Source organism: Lingula anatina, chromosome 9 (genome assembly GCF_051362555.1).
Source record: "Lingula anatina isolate TDL-2025a chromosome 9, LinAna3.0, whole genome shotgun sequence".
Classification (NCBI taxonomy): Eukaryota; Metazoa; Brachiopoda; class Lingulata; order Lingulida; family Lingulidae; genus Lingula; species Lingula anatina.
This window is the reverse complement of record NC_141775.1, coordinates 2,163,450-2,189,410: the sequence shown is the minus strand read 5'-3', so window position 1 is coordinate 2,189,410 and position 25,961 is coordinate 2,163,450. Positions and strand designations below refer to the sequence as shown.

The 25,961-nt window shown below is 35.1% G+C and overlaps 4 protein-coding genes across 14 annotated transcripts in view; 1 reads left to right on the top strand and 3 right to left on the bottom strand.

Moving 5' to 3' along the window:
• Window positions 1-499: 499 nt before the first annotated feature.
• Window positions 500-5,997, bottom strand: LOC106168131 (uncharacterized). The gene is made up of 8 exons (XM_013547078.3): window positions 5,917-5,997; window positions 4,712-4,850; window positions 4,289-4,466; window positions 3,919-3,972; window positions 3,488-3,598; window positions 3,064-3,177; window positions 2,124-2,205; window positions 500-1,780 (listed from the first exon to the last, which is right to left on the bottom strand). The coding sequence occupies exons 2-8, from the start codon at window positions 4,804-4,806 to the stop codon at window positions 1,575-1,577; spliced, it is 840 nt and encodes a 279-aa protein (XP_013402532.2). The 5' UTR covers window positions 4,807-4,850; window positions 5,917-5,997; the 3' UTR covers window positions 500-1,574.
• LOC106168136 (uncharacterized) lies at window positions 5,240-16,602 on the top strand. Of its 3 annotated transcripts, none has more exons than XM_086996072.1 (8): window positions 5,240-5,897; window positions 10,959-11,084; window positions 12,084-12,219; window positions 12,433-12,486; window positions 12,758-12,889; window positions 13,392-13,505; window positions 13,936-14,017; window positions 14,446-16,602. In XM_086996072.1, the coding sequence occupies exons 2-8, from the start codon at window positions 10,981-10,983 to the stop codon at window positions 14,760-14,762; spliced, it is 939 nt and encodes a 312-aa protein (XP_086852198.1). In that variant the 5' UTR covers window positions 5,240-5,897; window positions 10,959-10,980; the 3' UTR covers window positions 14,763-16,602. The 3 variants fall into 3 exon arrangements, with proteins under 3 accessions (XP_086852198.1, XP_013402543.2, XP_086852199.1); XM_013547089.3 differs by lacking the exon at window positions 5,240-5,897 and adding an exon at window positions 10,043-10,428; XM_086996073.1 differs by lacking the exons at window positions 5,240-5,897; window positions 12,433-12,486; window positions 12,758-12,889 and adding an exon at window positions 10,048-10,428.
• On the bottom strand, window positions 6,554-9,464 carry LOC106168120 (carbohydrate sulfotransferase 11-like). Of its 2 annotated transcripts, XM_086994802.1 has the most exons (3): window positions 9,009-9,464; window positions 8,544-8,678; window positions 6,554-8,205 (listed from the first exon to the last, which is right to left on the bottom strand). In XM_086994802.1, exons 2-3 carry the CDS (start codon window positions 8,638-8,640, stop codon window positions 7,202-7,204), a joined length of 1,101 nt encoding a protein of 366 aa, XP_086850928.1. In that variant the 5' UTR covers window positions 8,641-8,678; window positions 9,009-9,464; the 3' UTR covers window positions 6,554-7,201. The 2 variants fall into 2 exon arrangements, with proteins under 2 accessions (XP_086850928.1, XP_013402511.2); XM_013547057.2 differs by lacking the exon at window positions 9,009-9,464 and having other exon boundaries at window positions 8,544-8,784.
• A 546-nt stretch (window positions 16,603-17,148) lies between the features above and the next one.
• LOC106168130 (uncharacterized) overlaps window positions 17,149-25,961 on the bottom strand; it is a 65,783-nt gene continuing 56,970 nt past the window's right edge. For all 8 annotated transcript variants that reach the window (XM_013547068.2, XM_013547067.2, XM_086996066.1 and 5 more), the window contains 8 exons: window positions 22,708-22,897; window positions 22,372-22,490; window positions 21,828-22,028; window positions 21,378-21,537; window positions 20,942-21,113; window positions 20,472-20,612; window positions 20,067-20,277; window positions 17,149-19,773 (listed from right to left, as the gene is read on the bottom strand). In XM_013547068.2, coding sequence (XP_013402522.2) covers window positions 19,238-19,773; window positions 20,067-20,277; window positions 20,472-20,612; window positions 20,942-21,113; window positions 21,378-21,537; window positions 21,828-22,028; window positions 22,372-22,490; window positions 22,708-22,897 — 1,730 coding nt within the window. In that variant the 3' untranslated portion in view covers window positions 17,149-19,237. The remainder of the gene's footprint in view (window positions 19,774-20,066; window positions 20,278-20,471; window positions 20,613-20,941; window positions 21,114-21,377; window positions 21,538-21,827; window positions 22,029-22,371; window positions 22,491-22,707; window positions 22,898-25,961) is intronic.

Genomic DNA, 25,961 nt, shown 5'->3' with positions numbered 1-25,961 from the left:
ACCAATCTACCGAGACTCCCCAGGGGGAAAGATCGATCTAAATATCTATGGGAATGGGGTCTAACAGACGGTGCCGACGGCTGGGAGGTGACTACACGTGACATGTCAGAGGTCACGGGAAACAGCAGCTGGGTATGTTGACAAGTAGTGTATCCAGTGACCCTACCCTAGGTTCTAGATTTCGGTATTGCCAGCTCGATCTTGATTTCATATGTAACCCACATCAGCAATACCGAGGCCAACACATGAAAAGGTATAGCGAGGAATCTAGCTTTACAGCGCCCTGACATTTGGGGTACATTCCCCTGAAACTGGCCCAGTGGGGGTATGTAACGGGAACTCAGTTTAGGTGAAATCGGACTGTTACTGAAATTATTTTTAAGAAACACTGAATTCAATAACAACTATTTTCGGAAAAGTTACAGTCAGCAAGTTTAAACCACGTTATAATGTCTTCACTGAAATTGTGAGGACTAAATTTGGCAAAAGAACACCAATATAAAATTTTCTCTAAGAAAACGTTTTATTGTATATTCTGATATACGTATGTGGCACTCTTCACTTTAAGCATAAGAAAATGACAGCGTGGGCGTTATACTGCGCTCTAGATATAAGGTTTGAACGAGTATACAGTATATGCAGCTGTATATACTTTAAGTAAGTCATTAACTATCAAAATACATAAAATGTAAGTTATGTGCGTAAGTTATCACGTGATACAACAGATCTTGTCTAAACTTAGTAATGTATAATTCAACAAGAATTTGTTCTTAACTGGTGTTTTTTCTCACTTTTTATGTGGCAGAATGTGTACCATTCGGTCTGTAGTTTTTCCTTCTAGAAAATATATGGTCTTTCTCAATCCATTCTTCAATCGCATATTGAAGCAATTTTACAGCTTAAAAACTCTTGAATATACATATTTAAAATATACAATTGAAAAGAACATTTGTTTACAATGCAACATGCATTCTGCAGTCTTGAATATATAATATATATATTTATAAATTCTAAGTCTACTTAAAAGTTCCACGTAAAAAGCAAATATACTAGCAGTTTAAATATGGATAAATATAATATTCATATAAATTTTATAAACACTTAAAAATCCTTTGGTTAAATGTTGTAATATTATGCAAGAAAAAAGAGTGTCTACAAGCTGCAGCAAGTTAAGACAATCAACTGGCAAAATAACATCACTGTATTTGTTCTTTTAAAGAACAAAAATACTTTTCAAATATCACAAATTAGTAATTCAAATATATAAACATTTAACAGATCAGCCACAATTCTCCAATAATACTTTTATGGCAAACTGAATTTTCATCATTTTAAACTTCAAAATGAACATCTGCATACCATCATAAAATCAATTTTACAGACTGGAAATATAACCACCCTGCACATGAAATGGCACGTGTATAAGACCTGCAAATTTATGTCCACTGCTTTATATATAAGTCAAGTATTTTCACAGTTGACTTTTATGAGATGAAGAAGAAAGGCATAAAACAGCAATTAATGCCAAATGCAATGCTAACAAATCTCAAATTTCCACCATTTTCCACCCGCCATTACTGCTTCTGTGGCAGAGGTCCTGCCTGCTGTCCTGTGGCGCCACCTACTGGCTGCTGCTGGGCTTGGGGTGGTGGTTGTTGTTGTGGCCACTGCTGCTGTTGTTGTTGTTGGGCAGTGCTGTAAGCTGGAGGACCCTGGGCATACATGGGCTGGGGATAGTATCCTCCGACTTGGGGCCCCTGCTGTGGATAGTACACAAAGCCTGAAAAGATATGTTTATGATTTAGTGAGAAAGTGGTGTTTATGGAGAAGAAAGCAATTGAACGAAAGTGTTGATATTATGAAGCAAAGTCTACATTTTACTATCAAACATTATACAGACTGAATGCTTCCTAAATACATTTTTTCAAGACCTCTGTGAGGAAAGAATACTTGGAAATAATATTTTCTTAAGATACATATTGTCTTATCTTGCAATGTATATGATCCATAGATGGCAGCACCTATGTGTATCATGTATGACACATTGATGGCAGCACAAGATGTGAAATTCTCTCAATCCTATTTGAAAAAAGTCAAATTCCTTCTTTTTTTATTCACATTACCTTGTTGTCCAGGTGCCACAAAAGCCACAGTATTTTGTCCAGCATTGGGTACAGTATAGTTGACAGTACCCTGGGTGGAAGGCTGCAATATTATATGACATAATATAATTTAATGTTTATTATATGATATGATGTTTAATTCATATAAAACATCACATTGTTCACATTGTCGTTTTTAGTACTTAAGTAGAGTTTTTATATATTTGTTCATTTGTATATCATTGGGGGTGTCCATTCATGGGTCATTGACCCTTTAGGCAAACCCTTTTGGGTACAATCTTATTTTTACATTATTTTAAAGTGATGTCGTACTCTTAGTTGTAAGTTGTTTTATTATGCTTTTTTAAAATTCTTGTATATAATCATGTACCCAATAAAGTCATTCAAATCAAATCAAGATACAGTATTAAAATATTGATACAGAAGGAATGCTGATACAAGGTGACATGCAAACAATTGGGGAAAATGACATTTTGGTGACATCAGTATTGCACAACTGTTTAAGATGGGACAAAAGGTCAGTAGATTTTGTGTTAGATGTGACAGGATGTTCTGTTTATATTGTGTTAGATGTGACAGGAAGTTCTGTTTATATTGTGTTAGATGTGACATGAAATTGTGTACATATTATGTTTTATCAGGAAGCAACAAAAGCACTGGTATTTTTTCAAAAGTATGAGTCCCGTTTCCAATCTACAGGGTCTTATTCTCGTTTTGATGAAATAAGATAAATAGCCGCATGCTTGAAGCTTGGTTTATGAAAATCTTTATACAGTTGAAAAGCTTCTTTAGGAATAACTCTATTTAAAAAAAACAGTTCCTAAATGTTGGCTGTAAAAAGCAATGAAAGCAAATAGTTTCTGTTAAATAATATGTTCTTCATATAATATATTTCAAGTATATCAAACTTTAACAGTTCTAAAATGCAAAAAGCACAAACCTGAGAACAGCAACAGACACCATGGCAACAAAAGGCTGATGAGATAACTGCTATCACCCCCTCTGTAAAGGCGACGAAAACCAAAAACCCTGACAGTCCCCTGATTACATCCCTCTGACAAAAATTTAATTATATATTAATCAATACATTTAGAATTGGTTATTTATGAGAATAAGAATTTGTTATAATTTTTTATTTCTTTTTAATTAAATAATGAAAAAGCCCTTAAAAGTAGTAAACCCTGGGAGATCAATATAAAATATTTTAAAAAAATAAACATTATAACTAACTCATGAGCTTTAATTCTCAGACTGCCTCTGTTGTGGCCAAATACCTTCATTTTACAATGAACAAATAAATAAACCTAACCAGGTTGCTGAAAAAAAGGTTTCACCAGCGCTTTGGATAAAAAGGATCCACTTACATAATAGGTCCCATAGCCACCGTTAATGGCAACTTCCACCGACTGCATCACCATGAAGACGAGCCAGGAAACCACCGCTGATATGATAGACATGATCATGAAGGAGATGATCTGGAAAAATACAAATACATACAGAGAATAAATGAAATAATAAATAACTAAGCATACAAAAGGCTTTTGAAGTAATTAGTAATCAGTAATTTCCATGATGCACTGACAAGGGTAGAAAATATATATATCCATGCCCTGAATATGATATATTCTTCTTTTCTATTAATATAATTATTCTTTTTCTTTTAACTTATTCTATATTTGTTTTTATTCATTTTCCAACAAGCAACAATATTTTCAATATAACAAAGGTTTCCAATGATTCATAAAGAACAGAAGAACCTGATACAGTTTTATCTTAAATAGAATGTACTACTCACCAATCCCTTATTCTTCTTGTAAGTAAGAATTCCCAATACCCCAGTCCCTGTGAACTAAAATCATTCTTCATATAAATCAACATTTCAACGTTCATATTGCACAATAATATATTATACTCATAACAAATTCTTTTTCGACAGAAACTAACATAACCAACTTTCTTCTACAAAAAAAATCTACCAGAGAATCTATAACATGTTGCTATGGTATTTACACTGCTCAAACCCTAAAGCCCTCTCTCTCTCTCTCTCTCTTTCTCTCTCTCTCTTTCTCTCTCTCTCTTTCTCTCAGTCTCTTCTCTTTCTTTCCCTTTCTTTCTCTCTCCCTCCCTCTCACTCAATCCCTCTCTCTCTCTCTCTCTGGTCTTACCAGAATACCACACCATATCCCAGCCCCAGTGTGGTGGTTTATGCTGAAATAATAGGTCCTGTAACCGTAACTGTAACCTGCTGGACCCCATGAAGCAAAAACAATACCAAAGATGAGAGAGATGACCCCAAACACAGCCTGGGTTATACCAAGTCCCACACCAGCTCTGTGCATGTACCTGGAATACATGAGAAATATTTACTGAAGATAGGAATAAATCTTACAATTCTCCATGGAAGTACTTAATAATTTCAATTTATAATTAGGTAAAAATAATTACCTGGTATAATTACAATGATACAATGAATTATTCATGAATTAACCATCATACAACTATAAGATAAGTTAACATAAATCTTTTTTTTTTCTTTTAATACTAATATCCCCATCCAATATTCACCCAGTATTCGCCAATGTACTTACTTCTCTGCCACGAATGAAGAACCCCCAGCAGGTGGCGTTGTGGTGATCACTTGCTGCCTCACTACCTGGGGGGTCTGGTACATCACTGTTGTCATGGTGATACAATCTTGTTTAACTCTGACTCACTTATATACTGAAACTGGAATGGACAACAAAGTAAAGAGTTTAATATGCACAATTTTCAATATTAAAATCTTTAATAAACTTTGGGATCTTGTCTGTTAGACCATTCCCAGACCCTATCATACTAACTATGGTTCAATCTATCTCTAAGGGGATTCTCATAAAATAGCAATCAACTTAAGCAGCTTAGATGTCTATCACGCCTACTAGAGCTGCTAGGGGGTAATAACCTATCATTTAGCAGCTTCAGTAGGTGTGCCAGACATCTAAGCTAACTCTCACTGATTTCTTCAGTGTGTTACCCGGCAAGACAACTTTTATTGACTTTGGCAAGATGGATGACAGGGTAACTAGACCTGGATAACTTCATGGTCAGTTATCATTTTTATTCTAGTTCTTAGGTATATAGTTTTAGGGCAGAGAATCATGCTTTAGAACTCCTGTTTATATTGTGATGCAGTAGATATCTGGGACCATACAATGCCAATGCATGAATATTTGTGCATATACACCATCAGAGGTTTCAGCTACTTGCACCACCAGAGATATGTAGAAGTCAGTGCTGTTATCAGTCATCCCTGGCACAATAAGGGCGTCATTAACAGTGACCCACACTAACGGAAATCAATTAGAGATTTCAGTTGTGTCATTGATACATTCTGGCATGGGTGTAAAAGATTTGAAGGTCATAGACTGGTCACTGGATTCCCATACCTAGATCGATCTAACAAAATTGGCCCATCCCTGAGGGTTTCTCGCTAAATTGCTTTCAGCATAAGCGGCTTAGATGTCTGGTACACCTACTGAAGCTGCTAAACTTATAAGAAACTGACCGTACATGTCAAGAATGTCTTTTTATGGTATAACCCCCGTCACTTGTGGTGCAAACCACTCCGGAAAAATGTAGGTCACGACTGTTTACATGTAATTATGGAGGTCTACTTCATTTTCTTTGCTATCCCAGGCTAGATATTCAATATCATGGATTTAGTAGCAAGTAAACAAGCTATTACAATATATAACTATCTAACCATTGGCCTTATGGGAGCTTTAAACGCCAAAGGTACGTAAAAGAAACTTACAAAATGTGTTTTTCCACTGATACTTCGTGCTCTTACTAAAACATTCGCTTACTTCTTGGTCGTGATTACGTCACAAAATAAGGAATATACCAAAAATTCAAATATTAAAATTGTTATTTTGGGTTTGCTGAAGGGCACGTACAAATGAATGATAAAATCAAATCTAAAATTTTATTCAGTAATATAAACCAAAAATTATTTAATGTTCGCAGCGACTATTTTTTATAAAACCGTTCCGGATAATTCCTTGTTGTAGATAAAGTTGTTTACCTGTCCCGAGGAGAGTTGCGAAATGCTGGAGGAAGAAGAGTAAGGCAAACTTTTTATTTAAAAAACTGAAAATAGAGGAAATTCCCCAGATAGTAAATGTTGATGCACTGACATCTTTGCATCAGACTTACTTCAAAAGCTGGGTCGACTTCTTATTCAGGTCGGCGCGTTGGCAGCGCCGTATACATGTATTCACTGTGAAAAAAAATAAAATAAAATAAAAATAAAAAAATAATAAAAATAATGATAATAATTTTAAAAAATAAATAAAGGAATAAATTAAAATAAAATAAATAAACTGAATTAAATTAAACAAATTAACAACAAACAAAACATTAATTAAAAAATTAAAAGACAAGATAATTCGGAACAAATTTAATAAAAAATCGCCATTTATTTAGGTAGGCCTACCTGTTTAGTAATGACAGCTGTTTTATCTGTGTTTACATTGTAAGGTTTTTGTAAAGTTCAATACGTGTACCAGTCGGTATAATAAAACTACACTAATTCTGTAGTAAATAAACCGAATGAAATATCTGGATGATGTGAAAGGTACATACCGGGGTATTAGTATGCAGGCCTACCGGTAGAGCTAACAATATTTATTTATTTATTTATTTATTCTAAATCCCACTTAAAGGTATTGACATTTCTATGGTTTGAACAAATTAACACATACAGGGGTATATAGGCCCTACTACACGGAATTTTGACACCAGAATGAATTTACTTCGGGAGGAAATAGCAATTCTGCCTTACTATTAAACATTGCTAGACACGTCCTTGTACTCTAATTAAATGAAGTTTATTTTGTTTGAAATTAAGTCACTCCTAGGTCGTCTGTACATTTCAGAAGGTACTATCGGTCATCTGGATGATCAGGGAATATGCCATACAGTCCGATACATGTTAGTAGGCCCTCATGCTAGTTTTTTAGCCCATCAAAGATAAATTTTGCATGAACTATATTTGAACAAGATTTGCCTAATCAATTTAACAGAACTTTTTTTCTTTATTATAGCAATGTTTTGCTAAAGTTAAAAAGTTCAAAATCTGTTGCATACATATTTTGTAATCTTTTTAATTGAGCGCCTGTTAATGAAGACATATATGATTTTGTGAGGTTCAGAGATTTCCTCCGAAGATACCTTGGATAATTTATGCCCTTTTTCATGTCAATTTTTTTGGCTATATAATCAAAATCTTGATCAAGAGTCTCCATGGTGCCAATGACGTCATAATGAACCGCGCACGGGTAACAGAGTCTCGATATGGGAAACCAGTGGGCATTTATCACTCCCTTTGTGTGCAGTCTCCTTGTTTCTATCCCTCGATAATCGAAGAGTACAAAATCTACGAACTCCTTGAATGTTGGTTTGGCATTCCACGTGCAATTCCCGCGATCCATTCTTTTAAGTACCCGTTTCATGTATTTCACTAAGCGTTTGAGTTCATAAGCGAGAGATGCATTTTCATAATGCTGCTCCTCGAAATACATGTGGTAAAAAGACACAAGGCGTTCATAAGGAGGGCGTGTTAGCAAAACTTTGGTGTAATTTTTCAGAATGCTGTTCACGTACGTCTCCGGTGTGTTGGGCTCTAACCGACTAAAAACAGTCTTCGTTGCCTGCCAGGTTTTGTGGGGAGAAAGTGCCGAAAGATGCAATCTACCGGAGTTCTCGTTCTGTCTCGCGAGAAGTAGTAGCCTCTTGAAATTGGTGGATCCGGCTTTAGGTACTTGGCAATATAACATCTTGTTCTTGTGATCGATCAAAAATTGTGTTGGGGAAACAATGCCTTCTCGTTGCCTTAGTAACGATGACAGGGACTGGTCATTTAACTGGAGCATTTGACATGCTGCCAATACAGCGTTCGATCTCTCTGCATATAAACTAGAACTGTTGAACCACCCGACTGTATTTTGACTGGGTCGACCTTCTGTTGACGTAGACAATAAGCTGGCAGCCGGTCCTCCTATAGAACCCACTTGTTTTTCATAGCTGTTGGTCATATTGAAATCTGAGAATGAAGAAATTGAAGAATAAAAAAAAAAAAAACTGATGGATATTTTAACTTCGGTAAAAGTAACATGCTTAATAATCGACTGGTTTAAAAAGGATCGTTTTTTTAATCTCGCCAGGAAATGTGAAAATGTAATATCTTCAAATACACACACATACAGTGTGTATCAGCAGGGAATTATATCGGATATAATTCCCTGGTATCAGTATACAGGTAAAAGATAAAATATAGAACTCCATTGTCAATTTAGATGTTTTGTGCCAAATTAAATTTGGATTGGATAAAGTTTTAAAGATTGGATAAAGTTTTAAAGAGTATAGCATGGAAGATTTTACCTGGAATCCTTAACAGAGCTATGAATGACGTCACCGCAAGGCTCGTCAGTGGCAGTCCAACGCACCACGTGACCACGCGCCTTAGGTTCACACGCATGCGTTAGGCTTGAGGACAACGATATTTCATCTGGTTATCTGGTGTGGTGAAAATATTTGGTTTAAATGTTTAAATCAAAGTATATTGTCAGAGGTGGCTTACCTGTATTTTAGTTTTTAATTTTTACCTCGTTTAACAACAAATAAAATACAAAGAACCCACTAAACATACACTGGACGTGCTTGATGGTGCGTGTAAGCAAGGAGTTACAACTCCTTGGTGTAAGTCAGGTAAATTATCATACCGATATTGCACTCCGGCGTGTGTGTGTGTGTGTGTGTGTGTGAGAGAGAGAGAGAGAGAGAGAGAGATCTGTCAATTTACTAAAGCGCGCGAATTAAGGACAATATCTTACCAAGTCGTCTTACCTTCTCGCTGTGTCCAGACATCTTGATAATGCTAGGATGTCATAAGAACATCGATTTTCGCCTATTTTGTCGGCCAGGTGTCCGCTGTCGCAGCGCTTTTAAACACATTAAAAGCAGCTTGTAAATCATGTGTGAGGCAACATTGATTTAAAGGAAAATTGTACATTTAATAGATCATAATGCAGTGCACTTGTACGACTGAAGGTAATTGGAGGGAAAAGTCGATAAAATGACGCTCAGCTTAGCAAACATCGAGAGATTATTTGATTGAACGTACAGCATTATGTAACCGTGCCTTCCATACTGCATAATTGATATTGTGAATATGAGCGTGAAGTAACTGTATTGACTTTGACTTGCTACACACCTGAACAAGGAACCAACGTAATATTTTAAAACTCAAAACGAATGCGGAGACCCATTATAAAAGATGGGACTTACATTATATTGGGCATTGCAAAAAAAAAAAAAAAAAAAAATATATATATATATATATATATATATATATATATATATATATATATATATATATATATATATATATATACACAGGTATATCCGAGTGAAAAACGCTTTATTGTTTAATTAATTAAATTATAGGCCTAACAATATAAATAACTATTGTTATGAACAATAATTTTTTATTTTTTATACAAAGTAATGTTTCTTAGTTAACGACTTGTTAAATTTTTTGGCTCAAAGGATGACAGTGCGGACACCTCCCCGCATCGCCCCTCATTGGTAAACGCAAACCAATAGACTTACCTACAAATAAGAATAAGCGGAAACGGTTTTGTGAAAAATATTCACCTGCGAATAGTAAAAATTTACAGGTATAATTTGATATTAAATTAAAATTATTACAGTGAATTACCTGTTTGTCTTTGGTTTTATTACTTGTGTGTAATTAATTCAGTATTGCCAGAACAGCAATTTAAATGGTTGTAATTAAGATTTATTCCTTGTTTAATGGTCACAACAACCCGTGAAGGTTTAATTAACGATGCTAAGAGAAGGTCTGGCTTTCACTTGTGTTTACTTTCGTTGTACATTACCTCATATAGTCACCAGCTTTTTCTGTATTCTAAGCAGGCAGGGAGTACGCAGTGGGGCGGCGCTAGAAAATAGCTTTAAACGTTAGCATGTCTTATAAGGTTCGGCCTACTTTCCTGCGCTGTAGAGCTAGACGGGTGTGTTAATGCACTTCTGCGTGCTTAAAACAAAATCTACCCAAGTTCAAAAGACAGTGATCATCAGGATTTAAGTGCATTTGAAGTAAAAAAAAAAAAAAAACGTTTTTAAAAATAGCGTCGACACGAAAGGGAAGATTTTGGGAACGAAGTGAAGCAAGGAGCTAGCTTTTTGTGAGAGCTTACCTCTGAAGTGTCTAACCTGTGGGAAAAAAGAAAAACAAATATTTGTAAGTTTTTTGTACAATACTATTGCTTTCTTCAGCTTGGGATAGGGCGATGTTTAATTTGTGTTACAGTTACAAAATATGTATATGCAATATCTGGTAAATTACCAGTTTACATTCAAATACAGTGAAGGGCACAGAATGCACGTAATCCGTCGTAATCACAGGCCGTGACTTTAGTAAAAGGTAATTTATTATACATGAGGCAGAGCAGCCATGCTTGCAATACAAGATGACACCGTGTGCTACTTTCTACTTTGATTACCATTGCAAATTTGTTTCATTTGTAATTTTTTCGCCCAAAAAAATAAGAAATTGCGCCTTATTATATATATATATATATATATATATATATAGAGAGAGAGAGAGAGAGAGAGAGAGAGAGAAAGAGAGAGAGAGAGAGAGAGAGAGAGAGAGAGAGAGAGAGAGAGGATACAGGAATATTTTAATATTTTAAAAATGTTTAATGTTTTAAAAAACATGTGACTTTTTCATATGAGCTGCCTCTACTTCATTGTCCACTTCATTTCCAGTAAAGTTGATTGAAACGAAACAATGTCACCGACAACAGTGATGTACCAGACCCCACAGGCAGTAAATCACCAAGTAAGCAGCGCAGCGACACCTGTTGGAGGTTCTTCATCATTTCATGCTGAAAGGTAAGTACTTTATTATTGACACAATACATCCCAAAGACAGGTTAAGACAAAATAATACTAATAATAATAATAAATAAAAATAATAAAATAATAAAAGATAATTAAAAAATTGGTACGTATGGTGTAACTGCCTTCAGTCAAGAAGTCTAAAACTGATTGTTTTGATTTTATCAGATTTATTGCCAAAGTCAAACGTAGAACTGAAAGAAAAGAAATAAAATAAGTAACAGTGAAAAAAGTGTCACGTAAAATGTAGAAATACGGAAAACATACTAAAAATACAAGAAAATAACTAAAAATGATACTGAAAAATACACGATTACATACGAAAGTGTAAGAAAAAAGTATGTGGTACAGGCATGTGACGATGCCGTTGGGCTGTTATAACAAGAGAGGGAGATAGAACAAAGGACGGCAAAAGAAAGTAAAAAAGACAGATAGAATGGAAATGGACTTCGCGTGAAAATTACCAAATAAAGTCCATACTTAAAACAAGATAATAATAGTAATAGTAATAAAAACCCGAAAATAAAAACAAAAAGGTCATATCAAGCTATATCCAGTGATTACAGTATATGAATGAAAACAGTTTAAGTTTTTCGGCAGTTTTATTTTGCTTCAAAACATTAATCGAGGAATTAAGAATTAAGGCAAGTGGGGTACCGTACAAAAACAAGAGGGTGCTATAAAAACGATGTCTATGTTACGTACCAAAACGCACATGCATCAGTGCATGCCAAATCAAGGTCGTGCCCATTGCCAGTACTACAGTGAAAAAATTTGCCATGAAATTTGAATCTTTACATCATTTTTCTCTCATTTTTTGTCGCCAAATATTCATTTTGGCATCTCTTTTGAAAAAAATTTAAATGGAATTTAAGTTGATTTTAGAAGGAGAATCAAATTTAAGATGACGGCAGACTATTATCAATTGAACCTATTCGGTAATTACATGCAAATCAGAGTATAGTTTTAACTCTAAAAATGCATTTGTTCCAGGTACATGCACAGGGCTGGTGTGGGACTTGGTATAACCCAAATTGTTCTTGGGATTATCTCTGTCAGCACTGGTATTGTTTTGGTATTGCTTCCGGAATCTTACAAGCATGGAGCAGGGATATGGTGTGGCTTTCTGGTAATATACGACGAGAGAGAGAGAGAGAGAGTTCAGTTAGGTTACCATAGCAACGTATTACAGATTCTCTGATAAGATAATTTGTGAAACAAAGTTAACGATCTAAGATTTGTTAAATTTATGTTATTAAGACTGACTAATTCGTATTCCCATAATATCAGCATGGCAGGATTATGCAATATAGATATTGACTAATTTGAAGAATGGTTTTAGTTCATTGTGACAGGAGCACTGGGAATTTTGGCACGCAGGAAAAATAAGGGATTGGTGAGTTCACATTAACCTTCGGTTTAAGATTACCTTCTGACTTCTATGTTTTTCAAGTTTTTCTTGCTTGAAAATATCAGTGCTTCATACAAAAAAAATATATAAAAGAGACAAAATGATGATATATGTACATATACTGGTAATTACGTTATATATATATATTGTATATTATTATATATTTATTCTTTGTTTGTCAGGACATCAATTAAAATTTCATTTTTTTTATTTGTCTGGCTTTTCATTCATTTATTTATTACTTCAATCTTTCCAGGTCATCTCATATATGGTCATGTGCATCATATCAGCCGTTATTTCATGGACAGTCTTGATAGGTTTCTCTTGGGCTGAGATCCTTATGAAAAAAGTCGATCCTCGCGTTCCGTATAAATATCAGATATCCTTTGTAAGTAGTCCAATTTCAATCCTTTTGTTTTGTGTTCAGTGAGATGAGACATTTTGAGAAAGAGACGCCAACTTTGTTTCTAAGGGTGTATTCCCAGAGATTTAGATCGATCCAGAGATTAAGATTTAAATCGACCTAACTCCCTGGGGGTTCACGCTAAATTGCGGTCAGCCGAGTGCGCACCGTAGTTAATTACCCCCTTACAGCTTTCAGCAGGCGGGACAGACGCTTAAGCCGGCTAAGATGACAGTAATCAAGTGAGACTCCCCACAGGGATAGATCGATCTAAAATCTATGGAAATGGGGTCTAAGTTTATGGCAAAACATTTTTCAGCTCAGGTGCACTGTATTTTTTCTGAGTGCTTGTTTTCAAATCTTACATTGAAAATAAAACAATTGTGATAAAAAATGTGTACTTGCTGAATACTTGCTGAGCTTTTTTTTTTTTTACAAATTCCAAAGGCAAATATTTATATATTTCTTCGTCACAATACTTTTGCAGGCAAATGATATCAGGGGATGGTCAGTGTTTTTGATTTTCGTGGCCTTTACAGAGGGGGTGATAGCAGTAATCTCATCAGCTATTTGTTGCCATGGTGTCTGTTGCTGTTCTGAGGTCAGTGCTTTTTGAACTTGGAGCTGTCAAGATTTTGCGAATTTGGATCATTTTCTTATAGAAAATGATATTTTTCACTACCTTAAAAAACATATGCCTCTTTTCATATAGACATTCCTAAAGCTTTATTAATGGTGCATAAAGATTTTCTTTAACCTGTCGTTTAGCACATGGCTTATCATCTAATTTTGTCAAATAAAAAATTTAGAGCCATATATTTGAAAAAAGAACAATGTCTTTGTTGCTGGCTCATATACTGTTATGTGTAGAAAACCTGTATAGAACTTCCTGCAATATGTATAGAACTTCCTATCACATCTAATGCACATAAAAAAGAACATGAATTTTTATTATTTTGTTAATATTGCATGTTGTTAAAATGACTTAATCTTAATTAGGACCTATTATGTTGTATTTAATTATATTGCAGCCTTCTAGTCAGGGTACTGTCATCTATACAGTACCCAATAATGCACAAAATACTGGGGCTTACATGGTACCTGGACAACAAGGTAATGTGAATAAAAAGACATGAGACAAAATTTATATAATATAATTATTAGTATTTCGTATTTTGTGCTGCCATCTCTGTGTCACAGACATTGCACATATGTGCTGCCATCTATGGATCATTTACATAACACATTTGGCCATCTTCTACCCTGGACAACATGCTGTTTGTGCTGCCATCTATGGATCATTTACATTACACAATTGGCCATCATCCACCCTGGACAACATGCTGTTTCAAAGCTATTTTCTCACAGAAGTTTTGGCATGTTTTAAAAACTTTTCATTTGAGAAATTTTTCAATATGTGTTAACATAGAAAATTATCAACATTTATTTATTATTTTTTGATTTCATATTCATTCAGATGTTTGTGTCTCCATCAGACCATAATTCTTCTCATTTAATCTTAAAAACCTTACCTCCTTCAGGCTTTGTGTACTATCCACAGCAGGGGCCCCAAGTTGGAGGTTACAACGCCCAGCCTATGTATGTCCAGGGTCCTTTAGCTTACAACATTGCCCAACAACAACATCAACAACAACAGCAGCAGTGGCCACAACAACAACAACCACTGCAGGCCCAGCCTATGCATGCCCAGAGTCCTATAGCTTACAACACTGCCCAACAAGAACATCAACAACAACAGCAGCAGCAGTGGCCACAACAACAACCACCGCAGGCCCAGCAACAGCCAGTAGATGGCGCCACAGGACAGCTGGCAGGACCTCTGCCACAGAAGCAGTAACTGCTGGAGAAAATTGGTCAATTTTTGTGTTACGGTAGCATTTATTAAATACGGGGTTGCAGCTTTATCTTATGAAAGTCAACTGTGTTTGTACATATAACAGGTTTGAGGGGTTTTGATATGTTATGCTTCTTTCATTATCAGTATAGATAATCCAGAAATAGACATTGTTTTGTGAGGAGGTAATGCTGTCATACCAAGAAATCCATCAGAATTAATGTGCTCATTTGAGCTATTGGTAGAACAGCAGCTTTTCTGAAATATCTGTAATAATCTGTGGATTGACCAGTATACGACTTGCTTCAGCTGAAAAACAATTTAGTAATTTCAAAACAGGCTGTAAACTGTTGAGTGTCCAAAGATTTTGCGAAAGTTTGTGAATAACAGTCAATATGTAAAACTAGGATATTAATTTGTCTTGCCTGAAGCTGCCACACTTCACCTGTATGTGTTCACAAAGTGTTTACAATTTATTTATGGTTTGGGATTTGATGTTTGTTGTCTGTTTTATATTCAGATTTGAACTAGACCCAATATTTTATGTATGTTTTATATCAAAGAGACCAGAATGCACATGTACATGGGTCTGTCACAGTGTTAGCAAGCCCTTCAGATAAAAGTCCTACAGGACTCTATAGGAATCCTACAGGACTCCGTGGTACTGTCATCTAGAACTCTCTAGTAATTTTACAGGACTCTATAGGAATCCTACAGGACTCGATCCATGGGACTGTCATCTAGGACTCTCTAGTAATTTTACAGGACTCTATAGGAATCCTACAGGACTGCATGGTACTATCATCTAGGACTCTCTAGTAATTTTACAGGACTCTATAGGAATCCTACAGGACTCCATAAGACTGTCATCTAGGACTCTCTAGTAATTTGACAGGACTCTATAGAAATCCTACAGGACTCCATGGGACTGTCATCTAGAACTCTCTAATAATTTGACAGGACTCTGTAGGAATCCTACAGGACTGCATGAGACTCTATCAGAATCCTATGAAATTCTCTGAGATTTCCATGAATCCCACAAAACACTATACGAACCCAACAGGACTCTATTGGACACTACAGGGACCCCAAATATCCCATAGCACCCTACCGTCCTATTGGATTCCTGTAACAAATATCCCATAGCACCCTACTGAATGTCCTGTAGGTTCTTATAATTAAGATTCGGGAACAATTTCCTATAGAACATCTTTTAGGACAATTGAAAGGACCTTATAAGAAATTCAGGAAGAGTTATGATAATCATGTATTATAACTTTGTATCTTATCCAAGAGCTTTACAAGTTTTTTGAAAAATTAACACTATAAAGAAAGAGATTTTTTACTTTTGGAAGACAAAATGAAAACTTACATGTCAGATGGAATATTAATATACACATTTTGAATATCTGAAAGATATTTGGCTCCAGAAGATCAAAATATATCTCTAAAAAACATATTTTGGTTCATTCTGTAAATTAATTTTCTCTCGCACTCATAAATGGTGCATGACTGTCTCTATGAAAGGTATGAAAGAAATTTTGGATCATGTGACCCAATGCTGTTTGTTCACATGTTATTTTTTGTGTATTTTGATAGTAAATGTATCTATTTATACACAAACTACATACAATTGAAGCAATCTCATAGGCTCAGCCATGCTGCATATCATGAGTACGTGCCATGTTTATTTTATTGTAATAACTTACAAATCTAGGGTTGTCACCCTTATAAACACATTTATTTTTCTTATGCTCTATGTGAAAGGAGTCTTATACTTTTAATGGAATGTAAAATGAACCAATTTTCTTGAAAGAAATAAAAAACATGTTTTTCTGCCAAATGAGTTCTCATTGTTTCAGTGATGTCATTGTCATGTGGTCCGAGAGTTGCCAGGGGAACATTCAGACACCATAACAGTAACTTTCTGAAAATAGTTTCTGGGTTGAATTTCCATAAGAAAATTTCAGTTACAGTCAGATTTCACGTGCATTGAGTTCTCTCTCACTGCCCCCCTCCCGGAGTATCAGGGGTCACTTGATACACCTCATGGTACATCAAACTTCTGTTGTCAGTGACCTCTGAAGTCACGAGTGCTGTCACACCACATTCTACCGGGACCACAGATTAATCATGTGCACTTTTCTCCACAGCAGAGAATCGTATCATGAATTTGCCAGAGACATTATCTTTGAATATATAGTGAAAGGATCTATCTGTGGCCCTGGTAGAGGGTACCCTCACACTGCTCAATGGCATTTTTACAAGTATGTGTCACTTTCCACCTCTGCATTTTGGTTTTCTAATATTTATGAATTAATTTGTTTATTTAAACATCATAATCTACAGTCCAATCTACTAAAATTACAGTAATAACATGCAAACCATCTTGTCTGTTTTCATAAAACTTCTTTTATTAGCAGTCAGATAATAACAGTGACAGCATTTTGGTGGCAAAGAATTTTGTTTTACTTTTAGTTAATAGTAACTTAACTTTGGCAAATGATGAAAATAATCCTTGCCTAAATTTTATCCACACAATACAATACAAAAACAGATCACTACAAATAAGCACCCAAGATGTAATAATCCAAATAATACTGCTTATAATATGACACTGGGATATACTGATACTATGTATTACCATTTCTTAATACTGGTAAATAAATAAATAAAACTAACAAAATATATAAAAACTAGCAGGGAAATTTCACTTAAAATCTTTAAACAACACTAATACAGCAAACATAAGTTTCATGACTGAATAAAATGCTAATATAATACCTAAAATTGTCAACAAAACTAAACATCATAGCCTTACAACAAAACAATTAGTATAACTGTAACAGTTGAAATACCTTAATTAATAGCTCTTAGACTATTAGCACTTGTAAAGTGCATATTTCCTTCCTCAGGTAAAACTAACAACAAACAAAACCAAGAAAACAATTTTGATTGGAAAACAAAGAAATGCACAATGTATTTCTCAATACCAGTCACACTATGGTGGTATTGAAAAGGATTATATCACACCTGATTATTATCACTGGGATTATCCATGTATATTATGTCCTCACATTTAAATTAAACATAATGAAAATAATGTATACTGAATTGAGTTTATTAGTTTGGTAATGTTAATTGTTTTAACAAAATAAGGATGAGATTGTTTAAATGAATGTCACCTTGTGATGTTAGTGCAGACTGTAGATGTCACAACGACATTTATTTAAGTAAGTATAATAAAAAAATTATTTGTAACAAAATAATATTTTCAAACTTCCATGTCTGCAAAACTGCATTTGACAAGGATGTAGACATGAAAACAAAGACACTGCAGTGCATCTGAACTGTAACTTAGGTTAATAAATACCTAACTCTCCGGATAAGACTCCAGAAAAGCCCAATTAACAATAGTACTGAAATGGATTTCTGGGATTCTTTCACTTAATCACAAGTTCTATCACTCCCCCAGCCTATCAGCAAAGATTCCTTAAAGACATGATCAACATAAACAATACACCTCAACTGTTCCTTAACAGACCAAGACCTGGTATCAGTTTCACAAAAAAAGTCAGGTTCCCTGTCTAAGAGCTTAATTACCAAGGTTACAAGGTAACATAGTCAGATGGGCACATCTTACCCTATCAGGAGCAGTGTAACAGCACTCTCATGGAAATCCTAGTCAACTAAGCCAGGCAACTGACTTAAGTTTTTTTTTTTTTTTGTGAAACTGGAGCCTGGTTCTATCAATGTACATTTACCCACAATTCAAATAAAAGTTGATTTGGCCACTTTTGCATCTTGAGCAAATATATACTGACTGACAATACCAAACACTCCACCGGTACAGATCTGTAAACTTAATTGACATTTACCTGATGATATGTTTTATTGCTAAGCCAACCACATGTTGGTAATGACTTTATGAACACAAACTAAAAAAAAAAACTCTAATCTTATGCATAATGCCACAGCAAGATTACCTATCAAAGCCAACTGTGATAAACTCTGCTGTCAAAATTGCTGCAACTCAGATCTCTCTATGTATTTCAATCACTGCAATTATATTAATTGTGTACACTAAGGAGTAGACCTTTTTTCTTTATTGTAATGTGCTGCTGTACAGACTAGTAATTCTCTGCCCTTGTCCTTACTGAACTGTGGCATGATTTGCAAGGCCATTTTCACATCTTGGCTGAGCTGGTTCACTTTGAGAGCTCTTAACATGGAATTATACTACACAAGTTTTACTCCCTTTCATAAGTTCACCACTAGTTTGCTGCATATTTGTTTAGGTAAGTTAATTAATAAGTTAGTAATTAATTAATTAATTAACCTTGCCAAGCACAGGAGCTCCATTTAGTTGACTCTCTCATGTAACAGCCAAGGCATTAACTAGTCCATCTCACAAAGTGGTATGATTATGTGAATTTCGTAGGATACAACATTTGATTTTGCCTAAGAACAACAAAGCATCAGTTTCCTCTGTCGCCTCCACTTTTAGGTCGCTTGGCATTATGGGACTGAGAGTTGTGGTTGGCTGTAGTTAGGCGTAGCTTCACTGCCTCGTTAGGAAGTGTCAGATTTGTAACTGGGATCGAGATCTCTGTGGACTGTAACCGTGGTGATGAAAGAGTTGGTTCCGTGGCTGGAATGCTACGACTAGATGTTCGTGGCCGTGGAGTGGTGGGCTTTTGTACTGGAGGCAGTTGTGATGCTGCTGTAGTGGTGGTGGTCACTGTTGGGCTTGTCTTGGCAGGGCTCTGGACTGTAGATGGAGTCTGTTGCTTAGGAGGTTCTTTAAGTGTAGGTGGCACTGTGGCGGTATCATCTTGTTGAGTACGAACCTCCTTTGTTGGTGACTGGGTGCGTATTTGACCATTATTGACTGTCATACGATGGAGATATTTTCCAGACTCCCCATCATAGAGAACAGTGAAGTTTTTCAGTGACTGCAAGGGCCATATTGAATTCCCTTTCTTTTTCTTCTCAAAGCACTCTATGGCAACATCTAGAAAAGGAAGAAAAGAGTATCAAACAGTTGCTCACTGATAATTTTTTTCGTTGAAGAACACAGATTAATGACATTATTCCTCTAAGTTAATATGGACTTTCTGGCAATGGCCAACATGAAGGTAAAAGATTTTTTAACATCCTTTGCATCTTTGACTCATGTTTCCCTAAATTTTTTATTAGAGTTTAATTCCATTTTACAAAACAAGTAACACAACAGATAGAAGGACAACAGTTACTATGGAAATATACTATTTGTGCTTAGTATCAGTGTACTTGTGTATTGCTTACACAGTGTCTCCTCTACCACACTGGGGATGACCTCCTTGAGAGCCTCGCAGTTAATGTGAAGTGCGGGATTAACATTGACCTCAATTAGGTAGACCTTCATGTCTGTGTCTATCATGAAGTCCAAGCCGTACAGGTCAAAGTAGCCAAGCCTGGTCTGCAGCTTTGGCTTAACTGCATTGAATATGTGCGTGATGATACGCTGCATTTGTTTCTGGAAAAAGAAAAAGAAACAAATAAGTAAATAAATGAATAAAAATCAAAGGAAATGATACGGTCATTTTGACACCGGTTATTATAAATGTACTCCGACAGGAAGCAAACTTGTGCAGAGCTTGTGAAAAGGAGTAAAATTCCCTGTAGTATGATTTTATGGTAGAAATGCATTTTATGCCTTTACCAACTCACCGTGAAAGTTGTATAAACCCAGTTCTGTTCCAGATCTTTGTGAGGAGCAACATTTTCGTTGATGTAGTCATTGAACTTATCCATGGACCAGGCTGTATCCTCCTTCACATCCTGGTAGCTGGGGTCCTTCTTCTGAATGTACTACAAATAATAATAATAATAATAATAATAATAATAATAATAATAATAACAATAATACAGTTATAATACTTAATGTTTAATTTAAAGATACCTGAAATTATTTTGCCTAAATGTTGCTTGTTGCAATAATTCCATACTTGCATAATGCTTTCTTTGGTTCTTGCAAATAAACATGTAATATATGGATTTTCATAATATTTATACTCAGCTCTTTTAAAGAGAAACTGCACTAAATTAAACAATGGTTGAAAACAGTTCTTAATAAAAGACAAGTGTGAGTGAAACAAACAAACAAACAAACAAACAAAGGTTTATTCTGCTTCCCTCACCTGATTGGTCAAATGTGCTGTCAGATCGTTGCTATGGTGATCATACTTCTGACAAGACAAGCGCACGTATCCTTTGTGGTAGAGCACAAGGTAAGGTGTGGTGCTTGCAATCAGCATGTATGTCCGCACATCAAACTTTTTATCCTCAAGCAGCAGTGGGTTTTCAATATATCTATGTAAAAATGAAATCAGATATTACGTGAAATGTATCTTTTCAAAGTAAAGAGCTAAAAGAACTTCAAGCTGTTAGATATACAAACTTTTCTACAAAGCACATGTAACTTTGATCACTAAATGAGCAGGTTTATTTTAACAATAATAGATACCATGTTCCTCTGTATTATCATTCTGTACTGTTATGCAGTACAATAACACAATGATTACGTGAATTTTTTTTTTCACAATATATGATACTCCAGTCCTCTGTATAACGTACCTCTGTATTATCCTTCCCATGTTAGTGGGTCTCACCCGCCGCCTCCTTAGCCTTTCATCTCTTTCTTCCAAACTGGCTTTAAATTTCTCAATGTCTCTGACTAGATAGATACCCTTGCCTTGGTTCATACCTGTGGGTTTACAGATCCACACCTCTCCCGCTACAAGTTATGGAAGTATAAAGAAGTTGAAATAAATAAAGTTGAATGAAAACAACAAAATCTTTGAGTAAACTATAGAAACTGCTTCACTTTGGTAATAGAAATTTTGTAACAGTTTTAATTCAACAAAGAATAGATACAAACACAAAGGTGACATGTAACATCCATATCTTTCAAATGTGTCAGTGACATCAGGTGCAAGAAATATGCTTAAAAATAAATATGAAAAAAACAAAGACCAGCAACATAGATATACTCCTTTCACCGTGAGTGCCAATATAAAAACTTACGTTTGTAGTTATTAAAAAATGCCTCTCTGTCTGTCCGTTCGTCCAGTTTGTACGTCTCACAGAAAAAGTCTGACATCATCATCCTAGGCCCACGAGCTCTGACCCCGGCAGAGACGCGCTCATATTCTTTCAGTGAGTTGAGAAGACCCATCTTATTGGTCAGAAGCTGCCCATTGGGAATGTGGTTTACAAGTTGCTCTCCTAATTGAAAAATTCAGGAATTAGTCAATATATTTTTTAATTGCCTAGGGTTGTCTGGTACCATTAAGGCATAATATATTGTTGATGTTTCAACAATATAACTTATTTCCAGAAAATCAATCATTACTTGTCAATAAAAATGGGTTATCTGGTGCAACTGGGTCATTATAAACTTTAAGATGTTTCAACAATTATGACTTATCTCCACAAAATCAGTCATAAAAATAAAAATGGTAAAATACAACATACGTCTAGTTTTTTGGTACAATGTTTGTTCTTTGAATGTGATAGAAATATTTACTTAATAATTCTCAATTTATAAAAAAGTTAATTAGGCCCAAACCTTCTCTAAATGCATTAAAGTTGATGGCAGTTTTTGCTTCGGTCCACTTGAGTTTGAAGAAGTCGTTATTTTTATCTGTGGTCCTCTTCCAACCCAGAGCCAGTAGAGGTTCCTCAACTCTGAAATAATTGGAACAAAATAAAGTTAATATTTGTAATTAAAATCTACTTACCAAAATCAAATACATATAATTTAAAACAAATAATAACAGTTATTGTTAGAAAGCACCTTTATGTCACCTTCTTCTTTACACTTCTATAGGTGAATTATATACTTGAAAATCACCCTAAGGAACCTGAACTATTTGGTGCCTAACCCTCCTAAAAGAAAACTTACAAGGCGACCCCATTCCCTCCACCAATGTAGAATGTCGGCTGCATGTTGGAGGCAAGAACCGTTCTAGGTGCCCGCATTCCACCTCCACCACCGCTATTCCCGCCACCTTTTCCTCCGCCGTTGTCCCCAGCACCCTCTGGTGTCTTCTTGCCGGTTTTCTTGGGGCTCTTATTTGGGGAGGAGCCACCACCTGGGTAATTATACAACATCACAGCATTATAAATTGAAGGAGGATTAAATTTGCACTTATAATTCAAGCAGCGTCTAAGATAATAAAGAGATTAATTTAGCTAATATTTATATTTTTTTATTTAAAATGAATTGCTATGCCTCTACATCTTGGAATACTTGAAAAAATCACACCTTGTGCAATCTTAAAAGAATGTAATTTTTTTTTGTTAAATACAATGACTGGAAGTCATTCAATATATAATTTGAAAGTAAGATACTTTTGAGAAAAGATGCAAAATTATATTTCTTTTGTGAGGAAATGTGAGCAATTCCTATAAATGATTAATGACTACAACAAAACACATATCTGCCCCACCCACACCAGTGCTGCCATCTTGGAACAGAGCACTTAACTAAACCCTGTCACTGTCTATGATAAGTTGTACAAAAATATAAGATCATCATTACTTAAATTAATCTTCCTTATCCTGTCATTATTTTTATTTTTTAATTGTCATTGAGTGATACGTACATTTTGTGCCACATAAATTAGAAAGATAAATAAATAAATTAATTAATTAAAAAACTCAGAAAAATCTTCACACATTGCAGTTGTACATGGGGAGGGGGGGTAGTATCCTAAGGACCCAACTGATAAAAAATAAACATGAATCTGAACACTATAGTTTTCATCTTTGAATATCTCGTGAAAACTTATTCATCCTTATATGCCAATGCTTAAAATTTCAAAGTGTCACGTTTTATTGCCACTCCAGCAATTTGGCAAAAATTATTCTTGATTTCCTTAATATAACAATACAACACAGTATCCAAGTCACCTTTGCCTAACATATACACAGCAATTCTGAATCACCACTTTTTCAACCTATGCCATTTTTTCATCAACTCATTACTGTCAATAAGTGTAGGAAAGTCATATCTTTCCAAAGCTAAAATTTTAAAGATGCAAGGCTAAAGAATCAATAGAACATTTTAAGTACTCAAATGCTTAATAACAGCTACAATGTACAAACCTTTTCATCTTGAGTGGTATAAACTCAACTAAACTGGTTCTTTTAGAGGTACCGATTATGCAACAGTTTTTTTTTTTTTTTTTACTTCCTTCCATTAGTACAATTCCTACTAATTAGCTACATTTATAAATGGCAGTTATATGAAGTGTGAGCTCAGTTTAGGTGAATCTCTAATGTAATAGTCGGGCTAGGAAGTTGTCAACCTCTGAAAGTGGGCTAGTCTAGTAAAGCATACTGCCCACCGTGAAAAGAACCCTCGCCCAAGTGTTCCCAGAGACAGTGTTCAGTTAAGAGAACTCTGTTACAAAGGGCAGGTAGGTGATTTTTTTTTTTTTTTTTTGACTTTTAAAAATGTTATGTTCAACTTTTCACTTTAAATACTTAACTTTTCTTAACACACGAAATCTGGGGTCAATACCAATAATTTTTAAATATATTAAGCATGCCATGGCCATATGATACAAGGCAAGATTATCAAATAGCAGTTCAAAGAAATTGTCAGAAATAGTGATCTAAAGACCAAAAAGTCATCATGAATAAAATAAAATAAAATTAATATTTCCTATTAATTTCTTAAGAAAATGGAGCCTACCTGGACCAGAGGCAGCCAAGTAGACACTTCCAAAATCGTGTCGAATATTTGAATTGAGCATCTTCCAAAGGCTTCAGTCGAACTTCAGCTTGGCCTCAAACTAAGTCCACCAAGACTCAACAAGACAAGGTGCTTCTTTCGTTTACTGGTAATTGCTACTTGCAAGTATTTGCTCCAATTTCATTATCATTAAACACACACAAGAATGAAGGCTCCATAGCTGTGTTGTACTAGCATGCAGGATGGGATCAATACAGGGATTGTAACTGGGATTATTTTAATTGTTATAGCTCTCTAAATACAGAAACACTGACTCTGAGATTTCCTTGAGATAAGCCTAAGGCTTTATTGACTAAAATATTGCGTCTGCAAGAGGGCGTTATAGATAAGCAGTGCTGTGGTGCAATATATAAAGTACTGGCACATTGACTAATGAGAGTAGGTTTAATGTTCAAGTATACACCAAGAAAATGAATTATTTTTGAGTTGTTCCAATAAATAATTCACCTTTTCATGTAGATACTCATTTAACACGTCTGGCCCATCTTTGCTAACCTACACAATCTTCTCTAAAATTTTGATCCATCTTACATATTCGAGGTACTATATATAAATTTGGCAATTCAGGCAAAAATATCATTTAAAAAATTCCAATAAAAATAAATATACAAACAAAACATGGTTAACATCTAAATTGCTAAATAACAAAAGTAATACAAATGAATGCTAAAAAAAAATTAGCATTATAACCAAAAGTCAATACTAAAAATGGTGCACTGGAAAGAAACTATTCTCTATACCAACTACATGTCTATGTTGTTTCTATTTAATAGATGCAAGTTTCTGTTAATCTCTTAAACTCTGTGTTACTGGTCTATTTACTAGCAAAGTGGTTTCCTAATTACCAAACAAACACAACAGACCTCTGAAACTTTGGGTGGCACAATGTGTTCAGCCCATATGACAGACAAACAAGGACATGCTTGGCTGAAACAGAAGCAAATGCACATATTGCATGCCAGTTACTTCCCATTTCTTTCATATTTGATGCAATTACTCTTATTGTATGGAGAACAATCCACCTGTCGATTGAGCTGGAAGTGCATTATAACAACAACACAGTGCCCGCAATTCTCTTGAAAACAATCATCTATACCTGTCAATTAATGATGATCCCTCTGGGGCTGAATGTGCCAGAGTGTTGCTGAGTAGGAATGCATAGCTATCACAATGGGAAAGTTTGCTTCTGTCATTGTTGGGCCAAAATGCACCTGTATTTACACACCTGGCAGGGGCAAATTTAGGCCATCTTCTGGGTCTTTTTTCTGTTGGAAGATGGTCAAAAATGGAGGATGGATCAATAAAAATAATTTGGAAGACTGTCAGAAAATAGCTCTGGATCTGCCCCTGCATGGCACCCTGCTGGAAGAACCAGACTGTCCAGCAATGTAGCATAA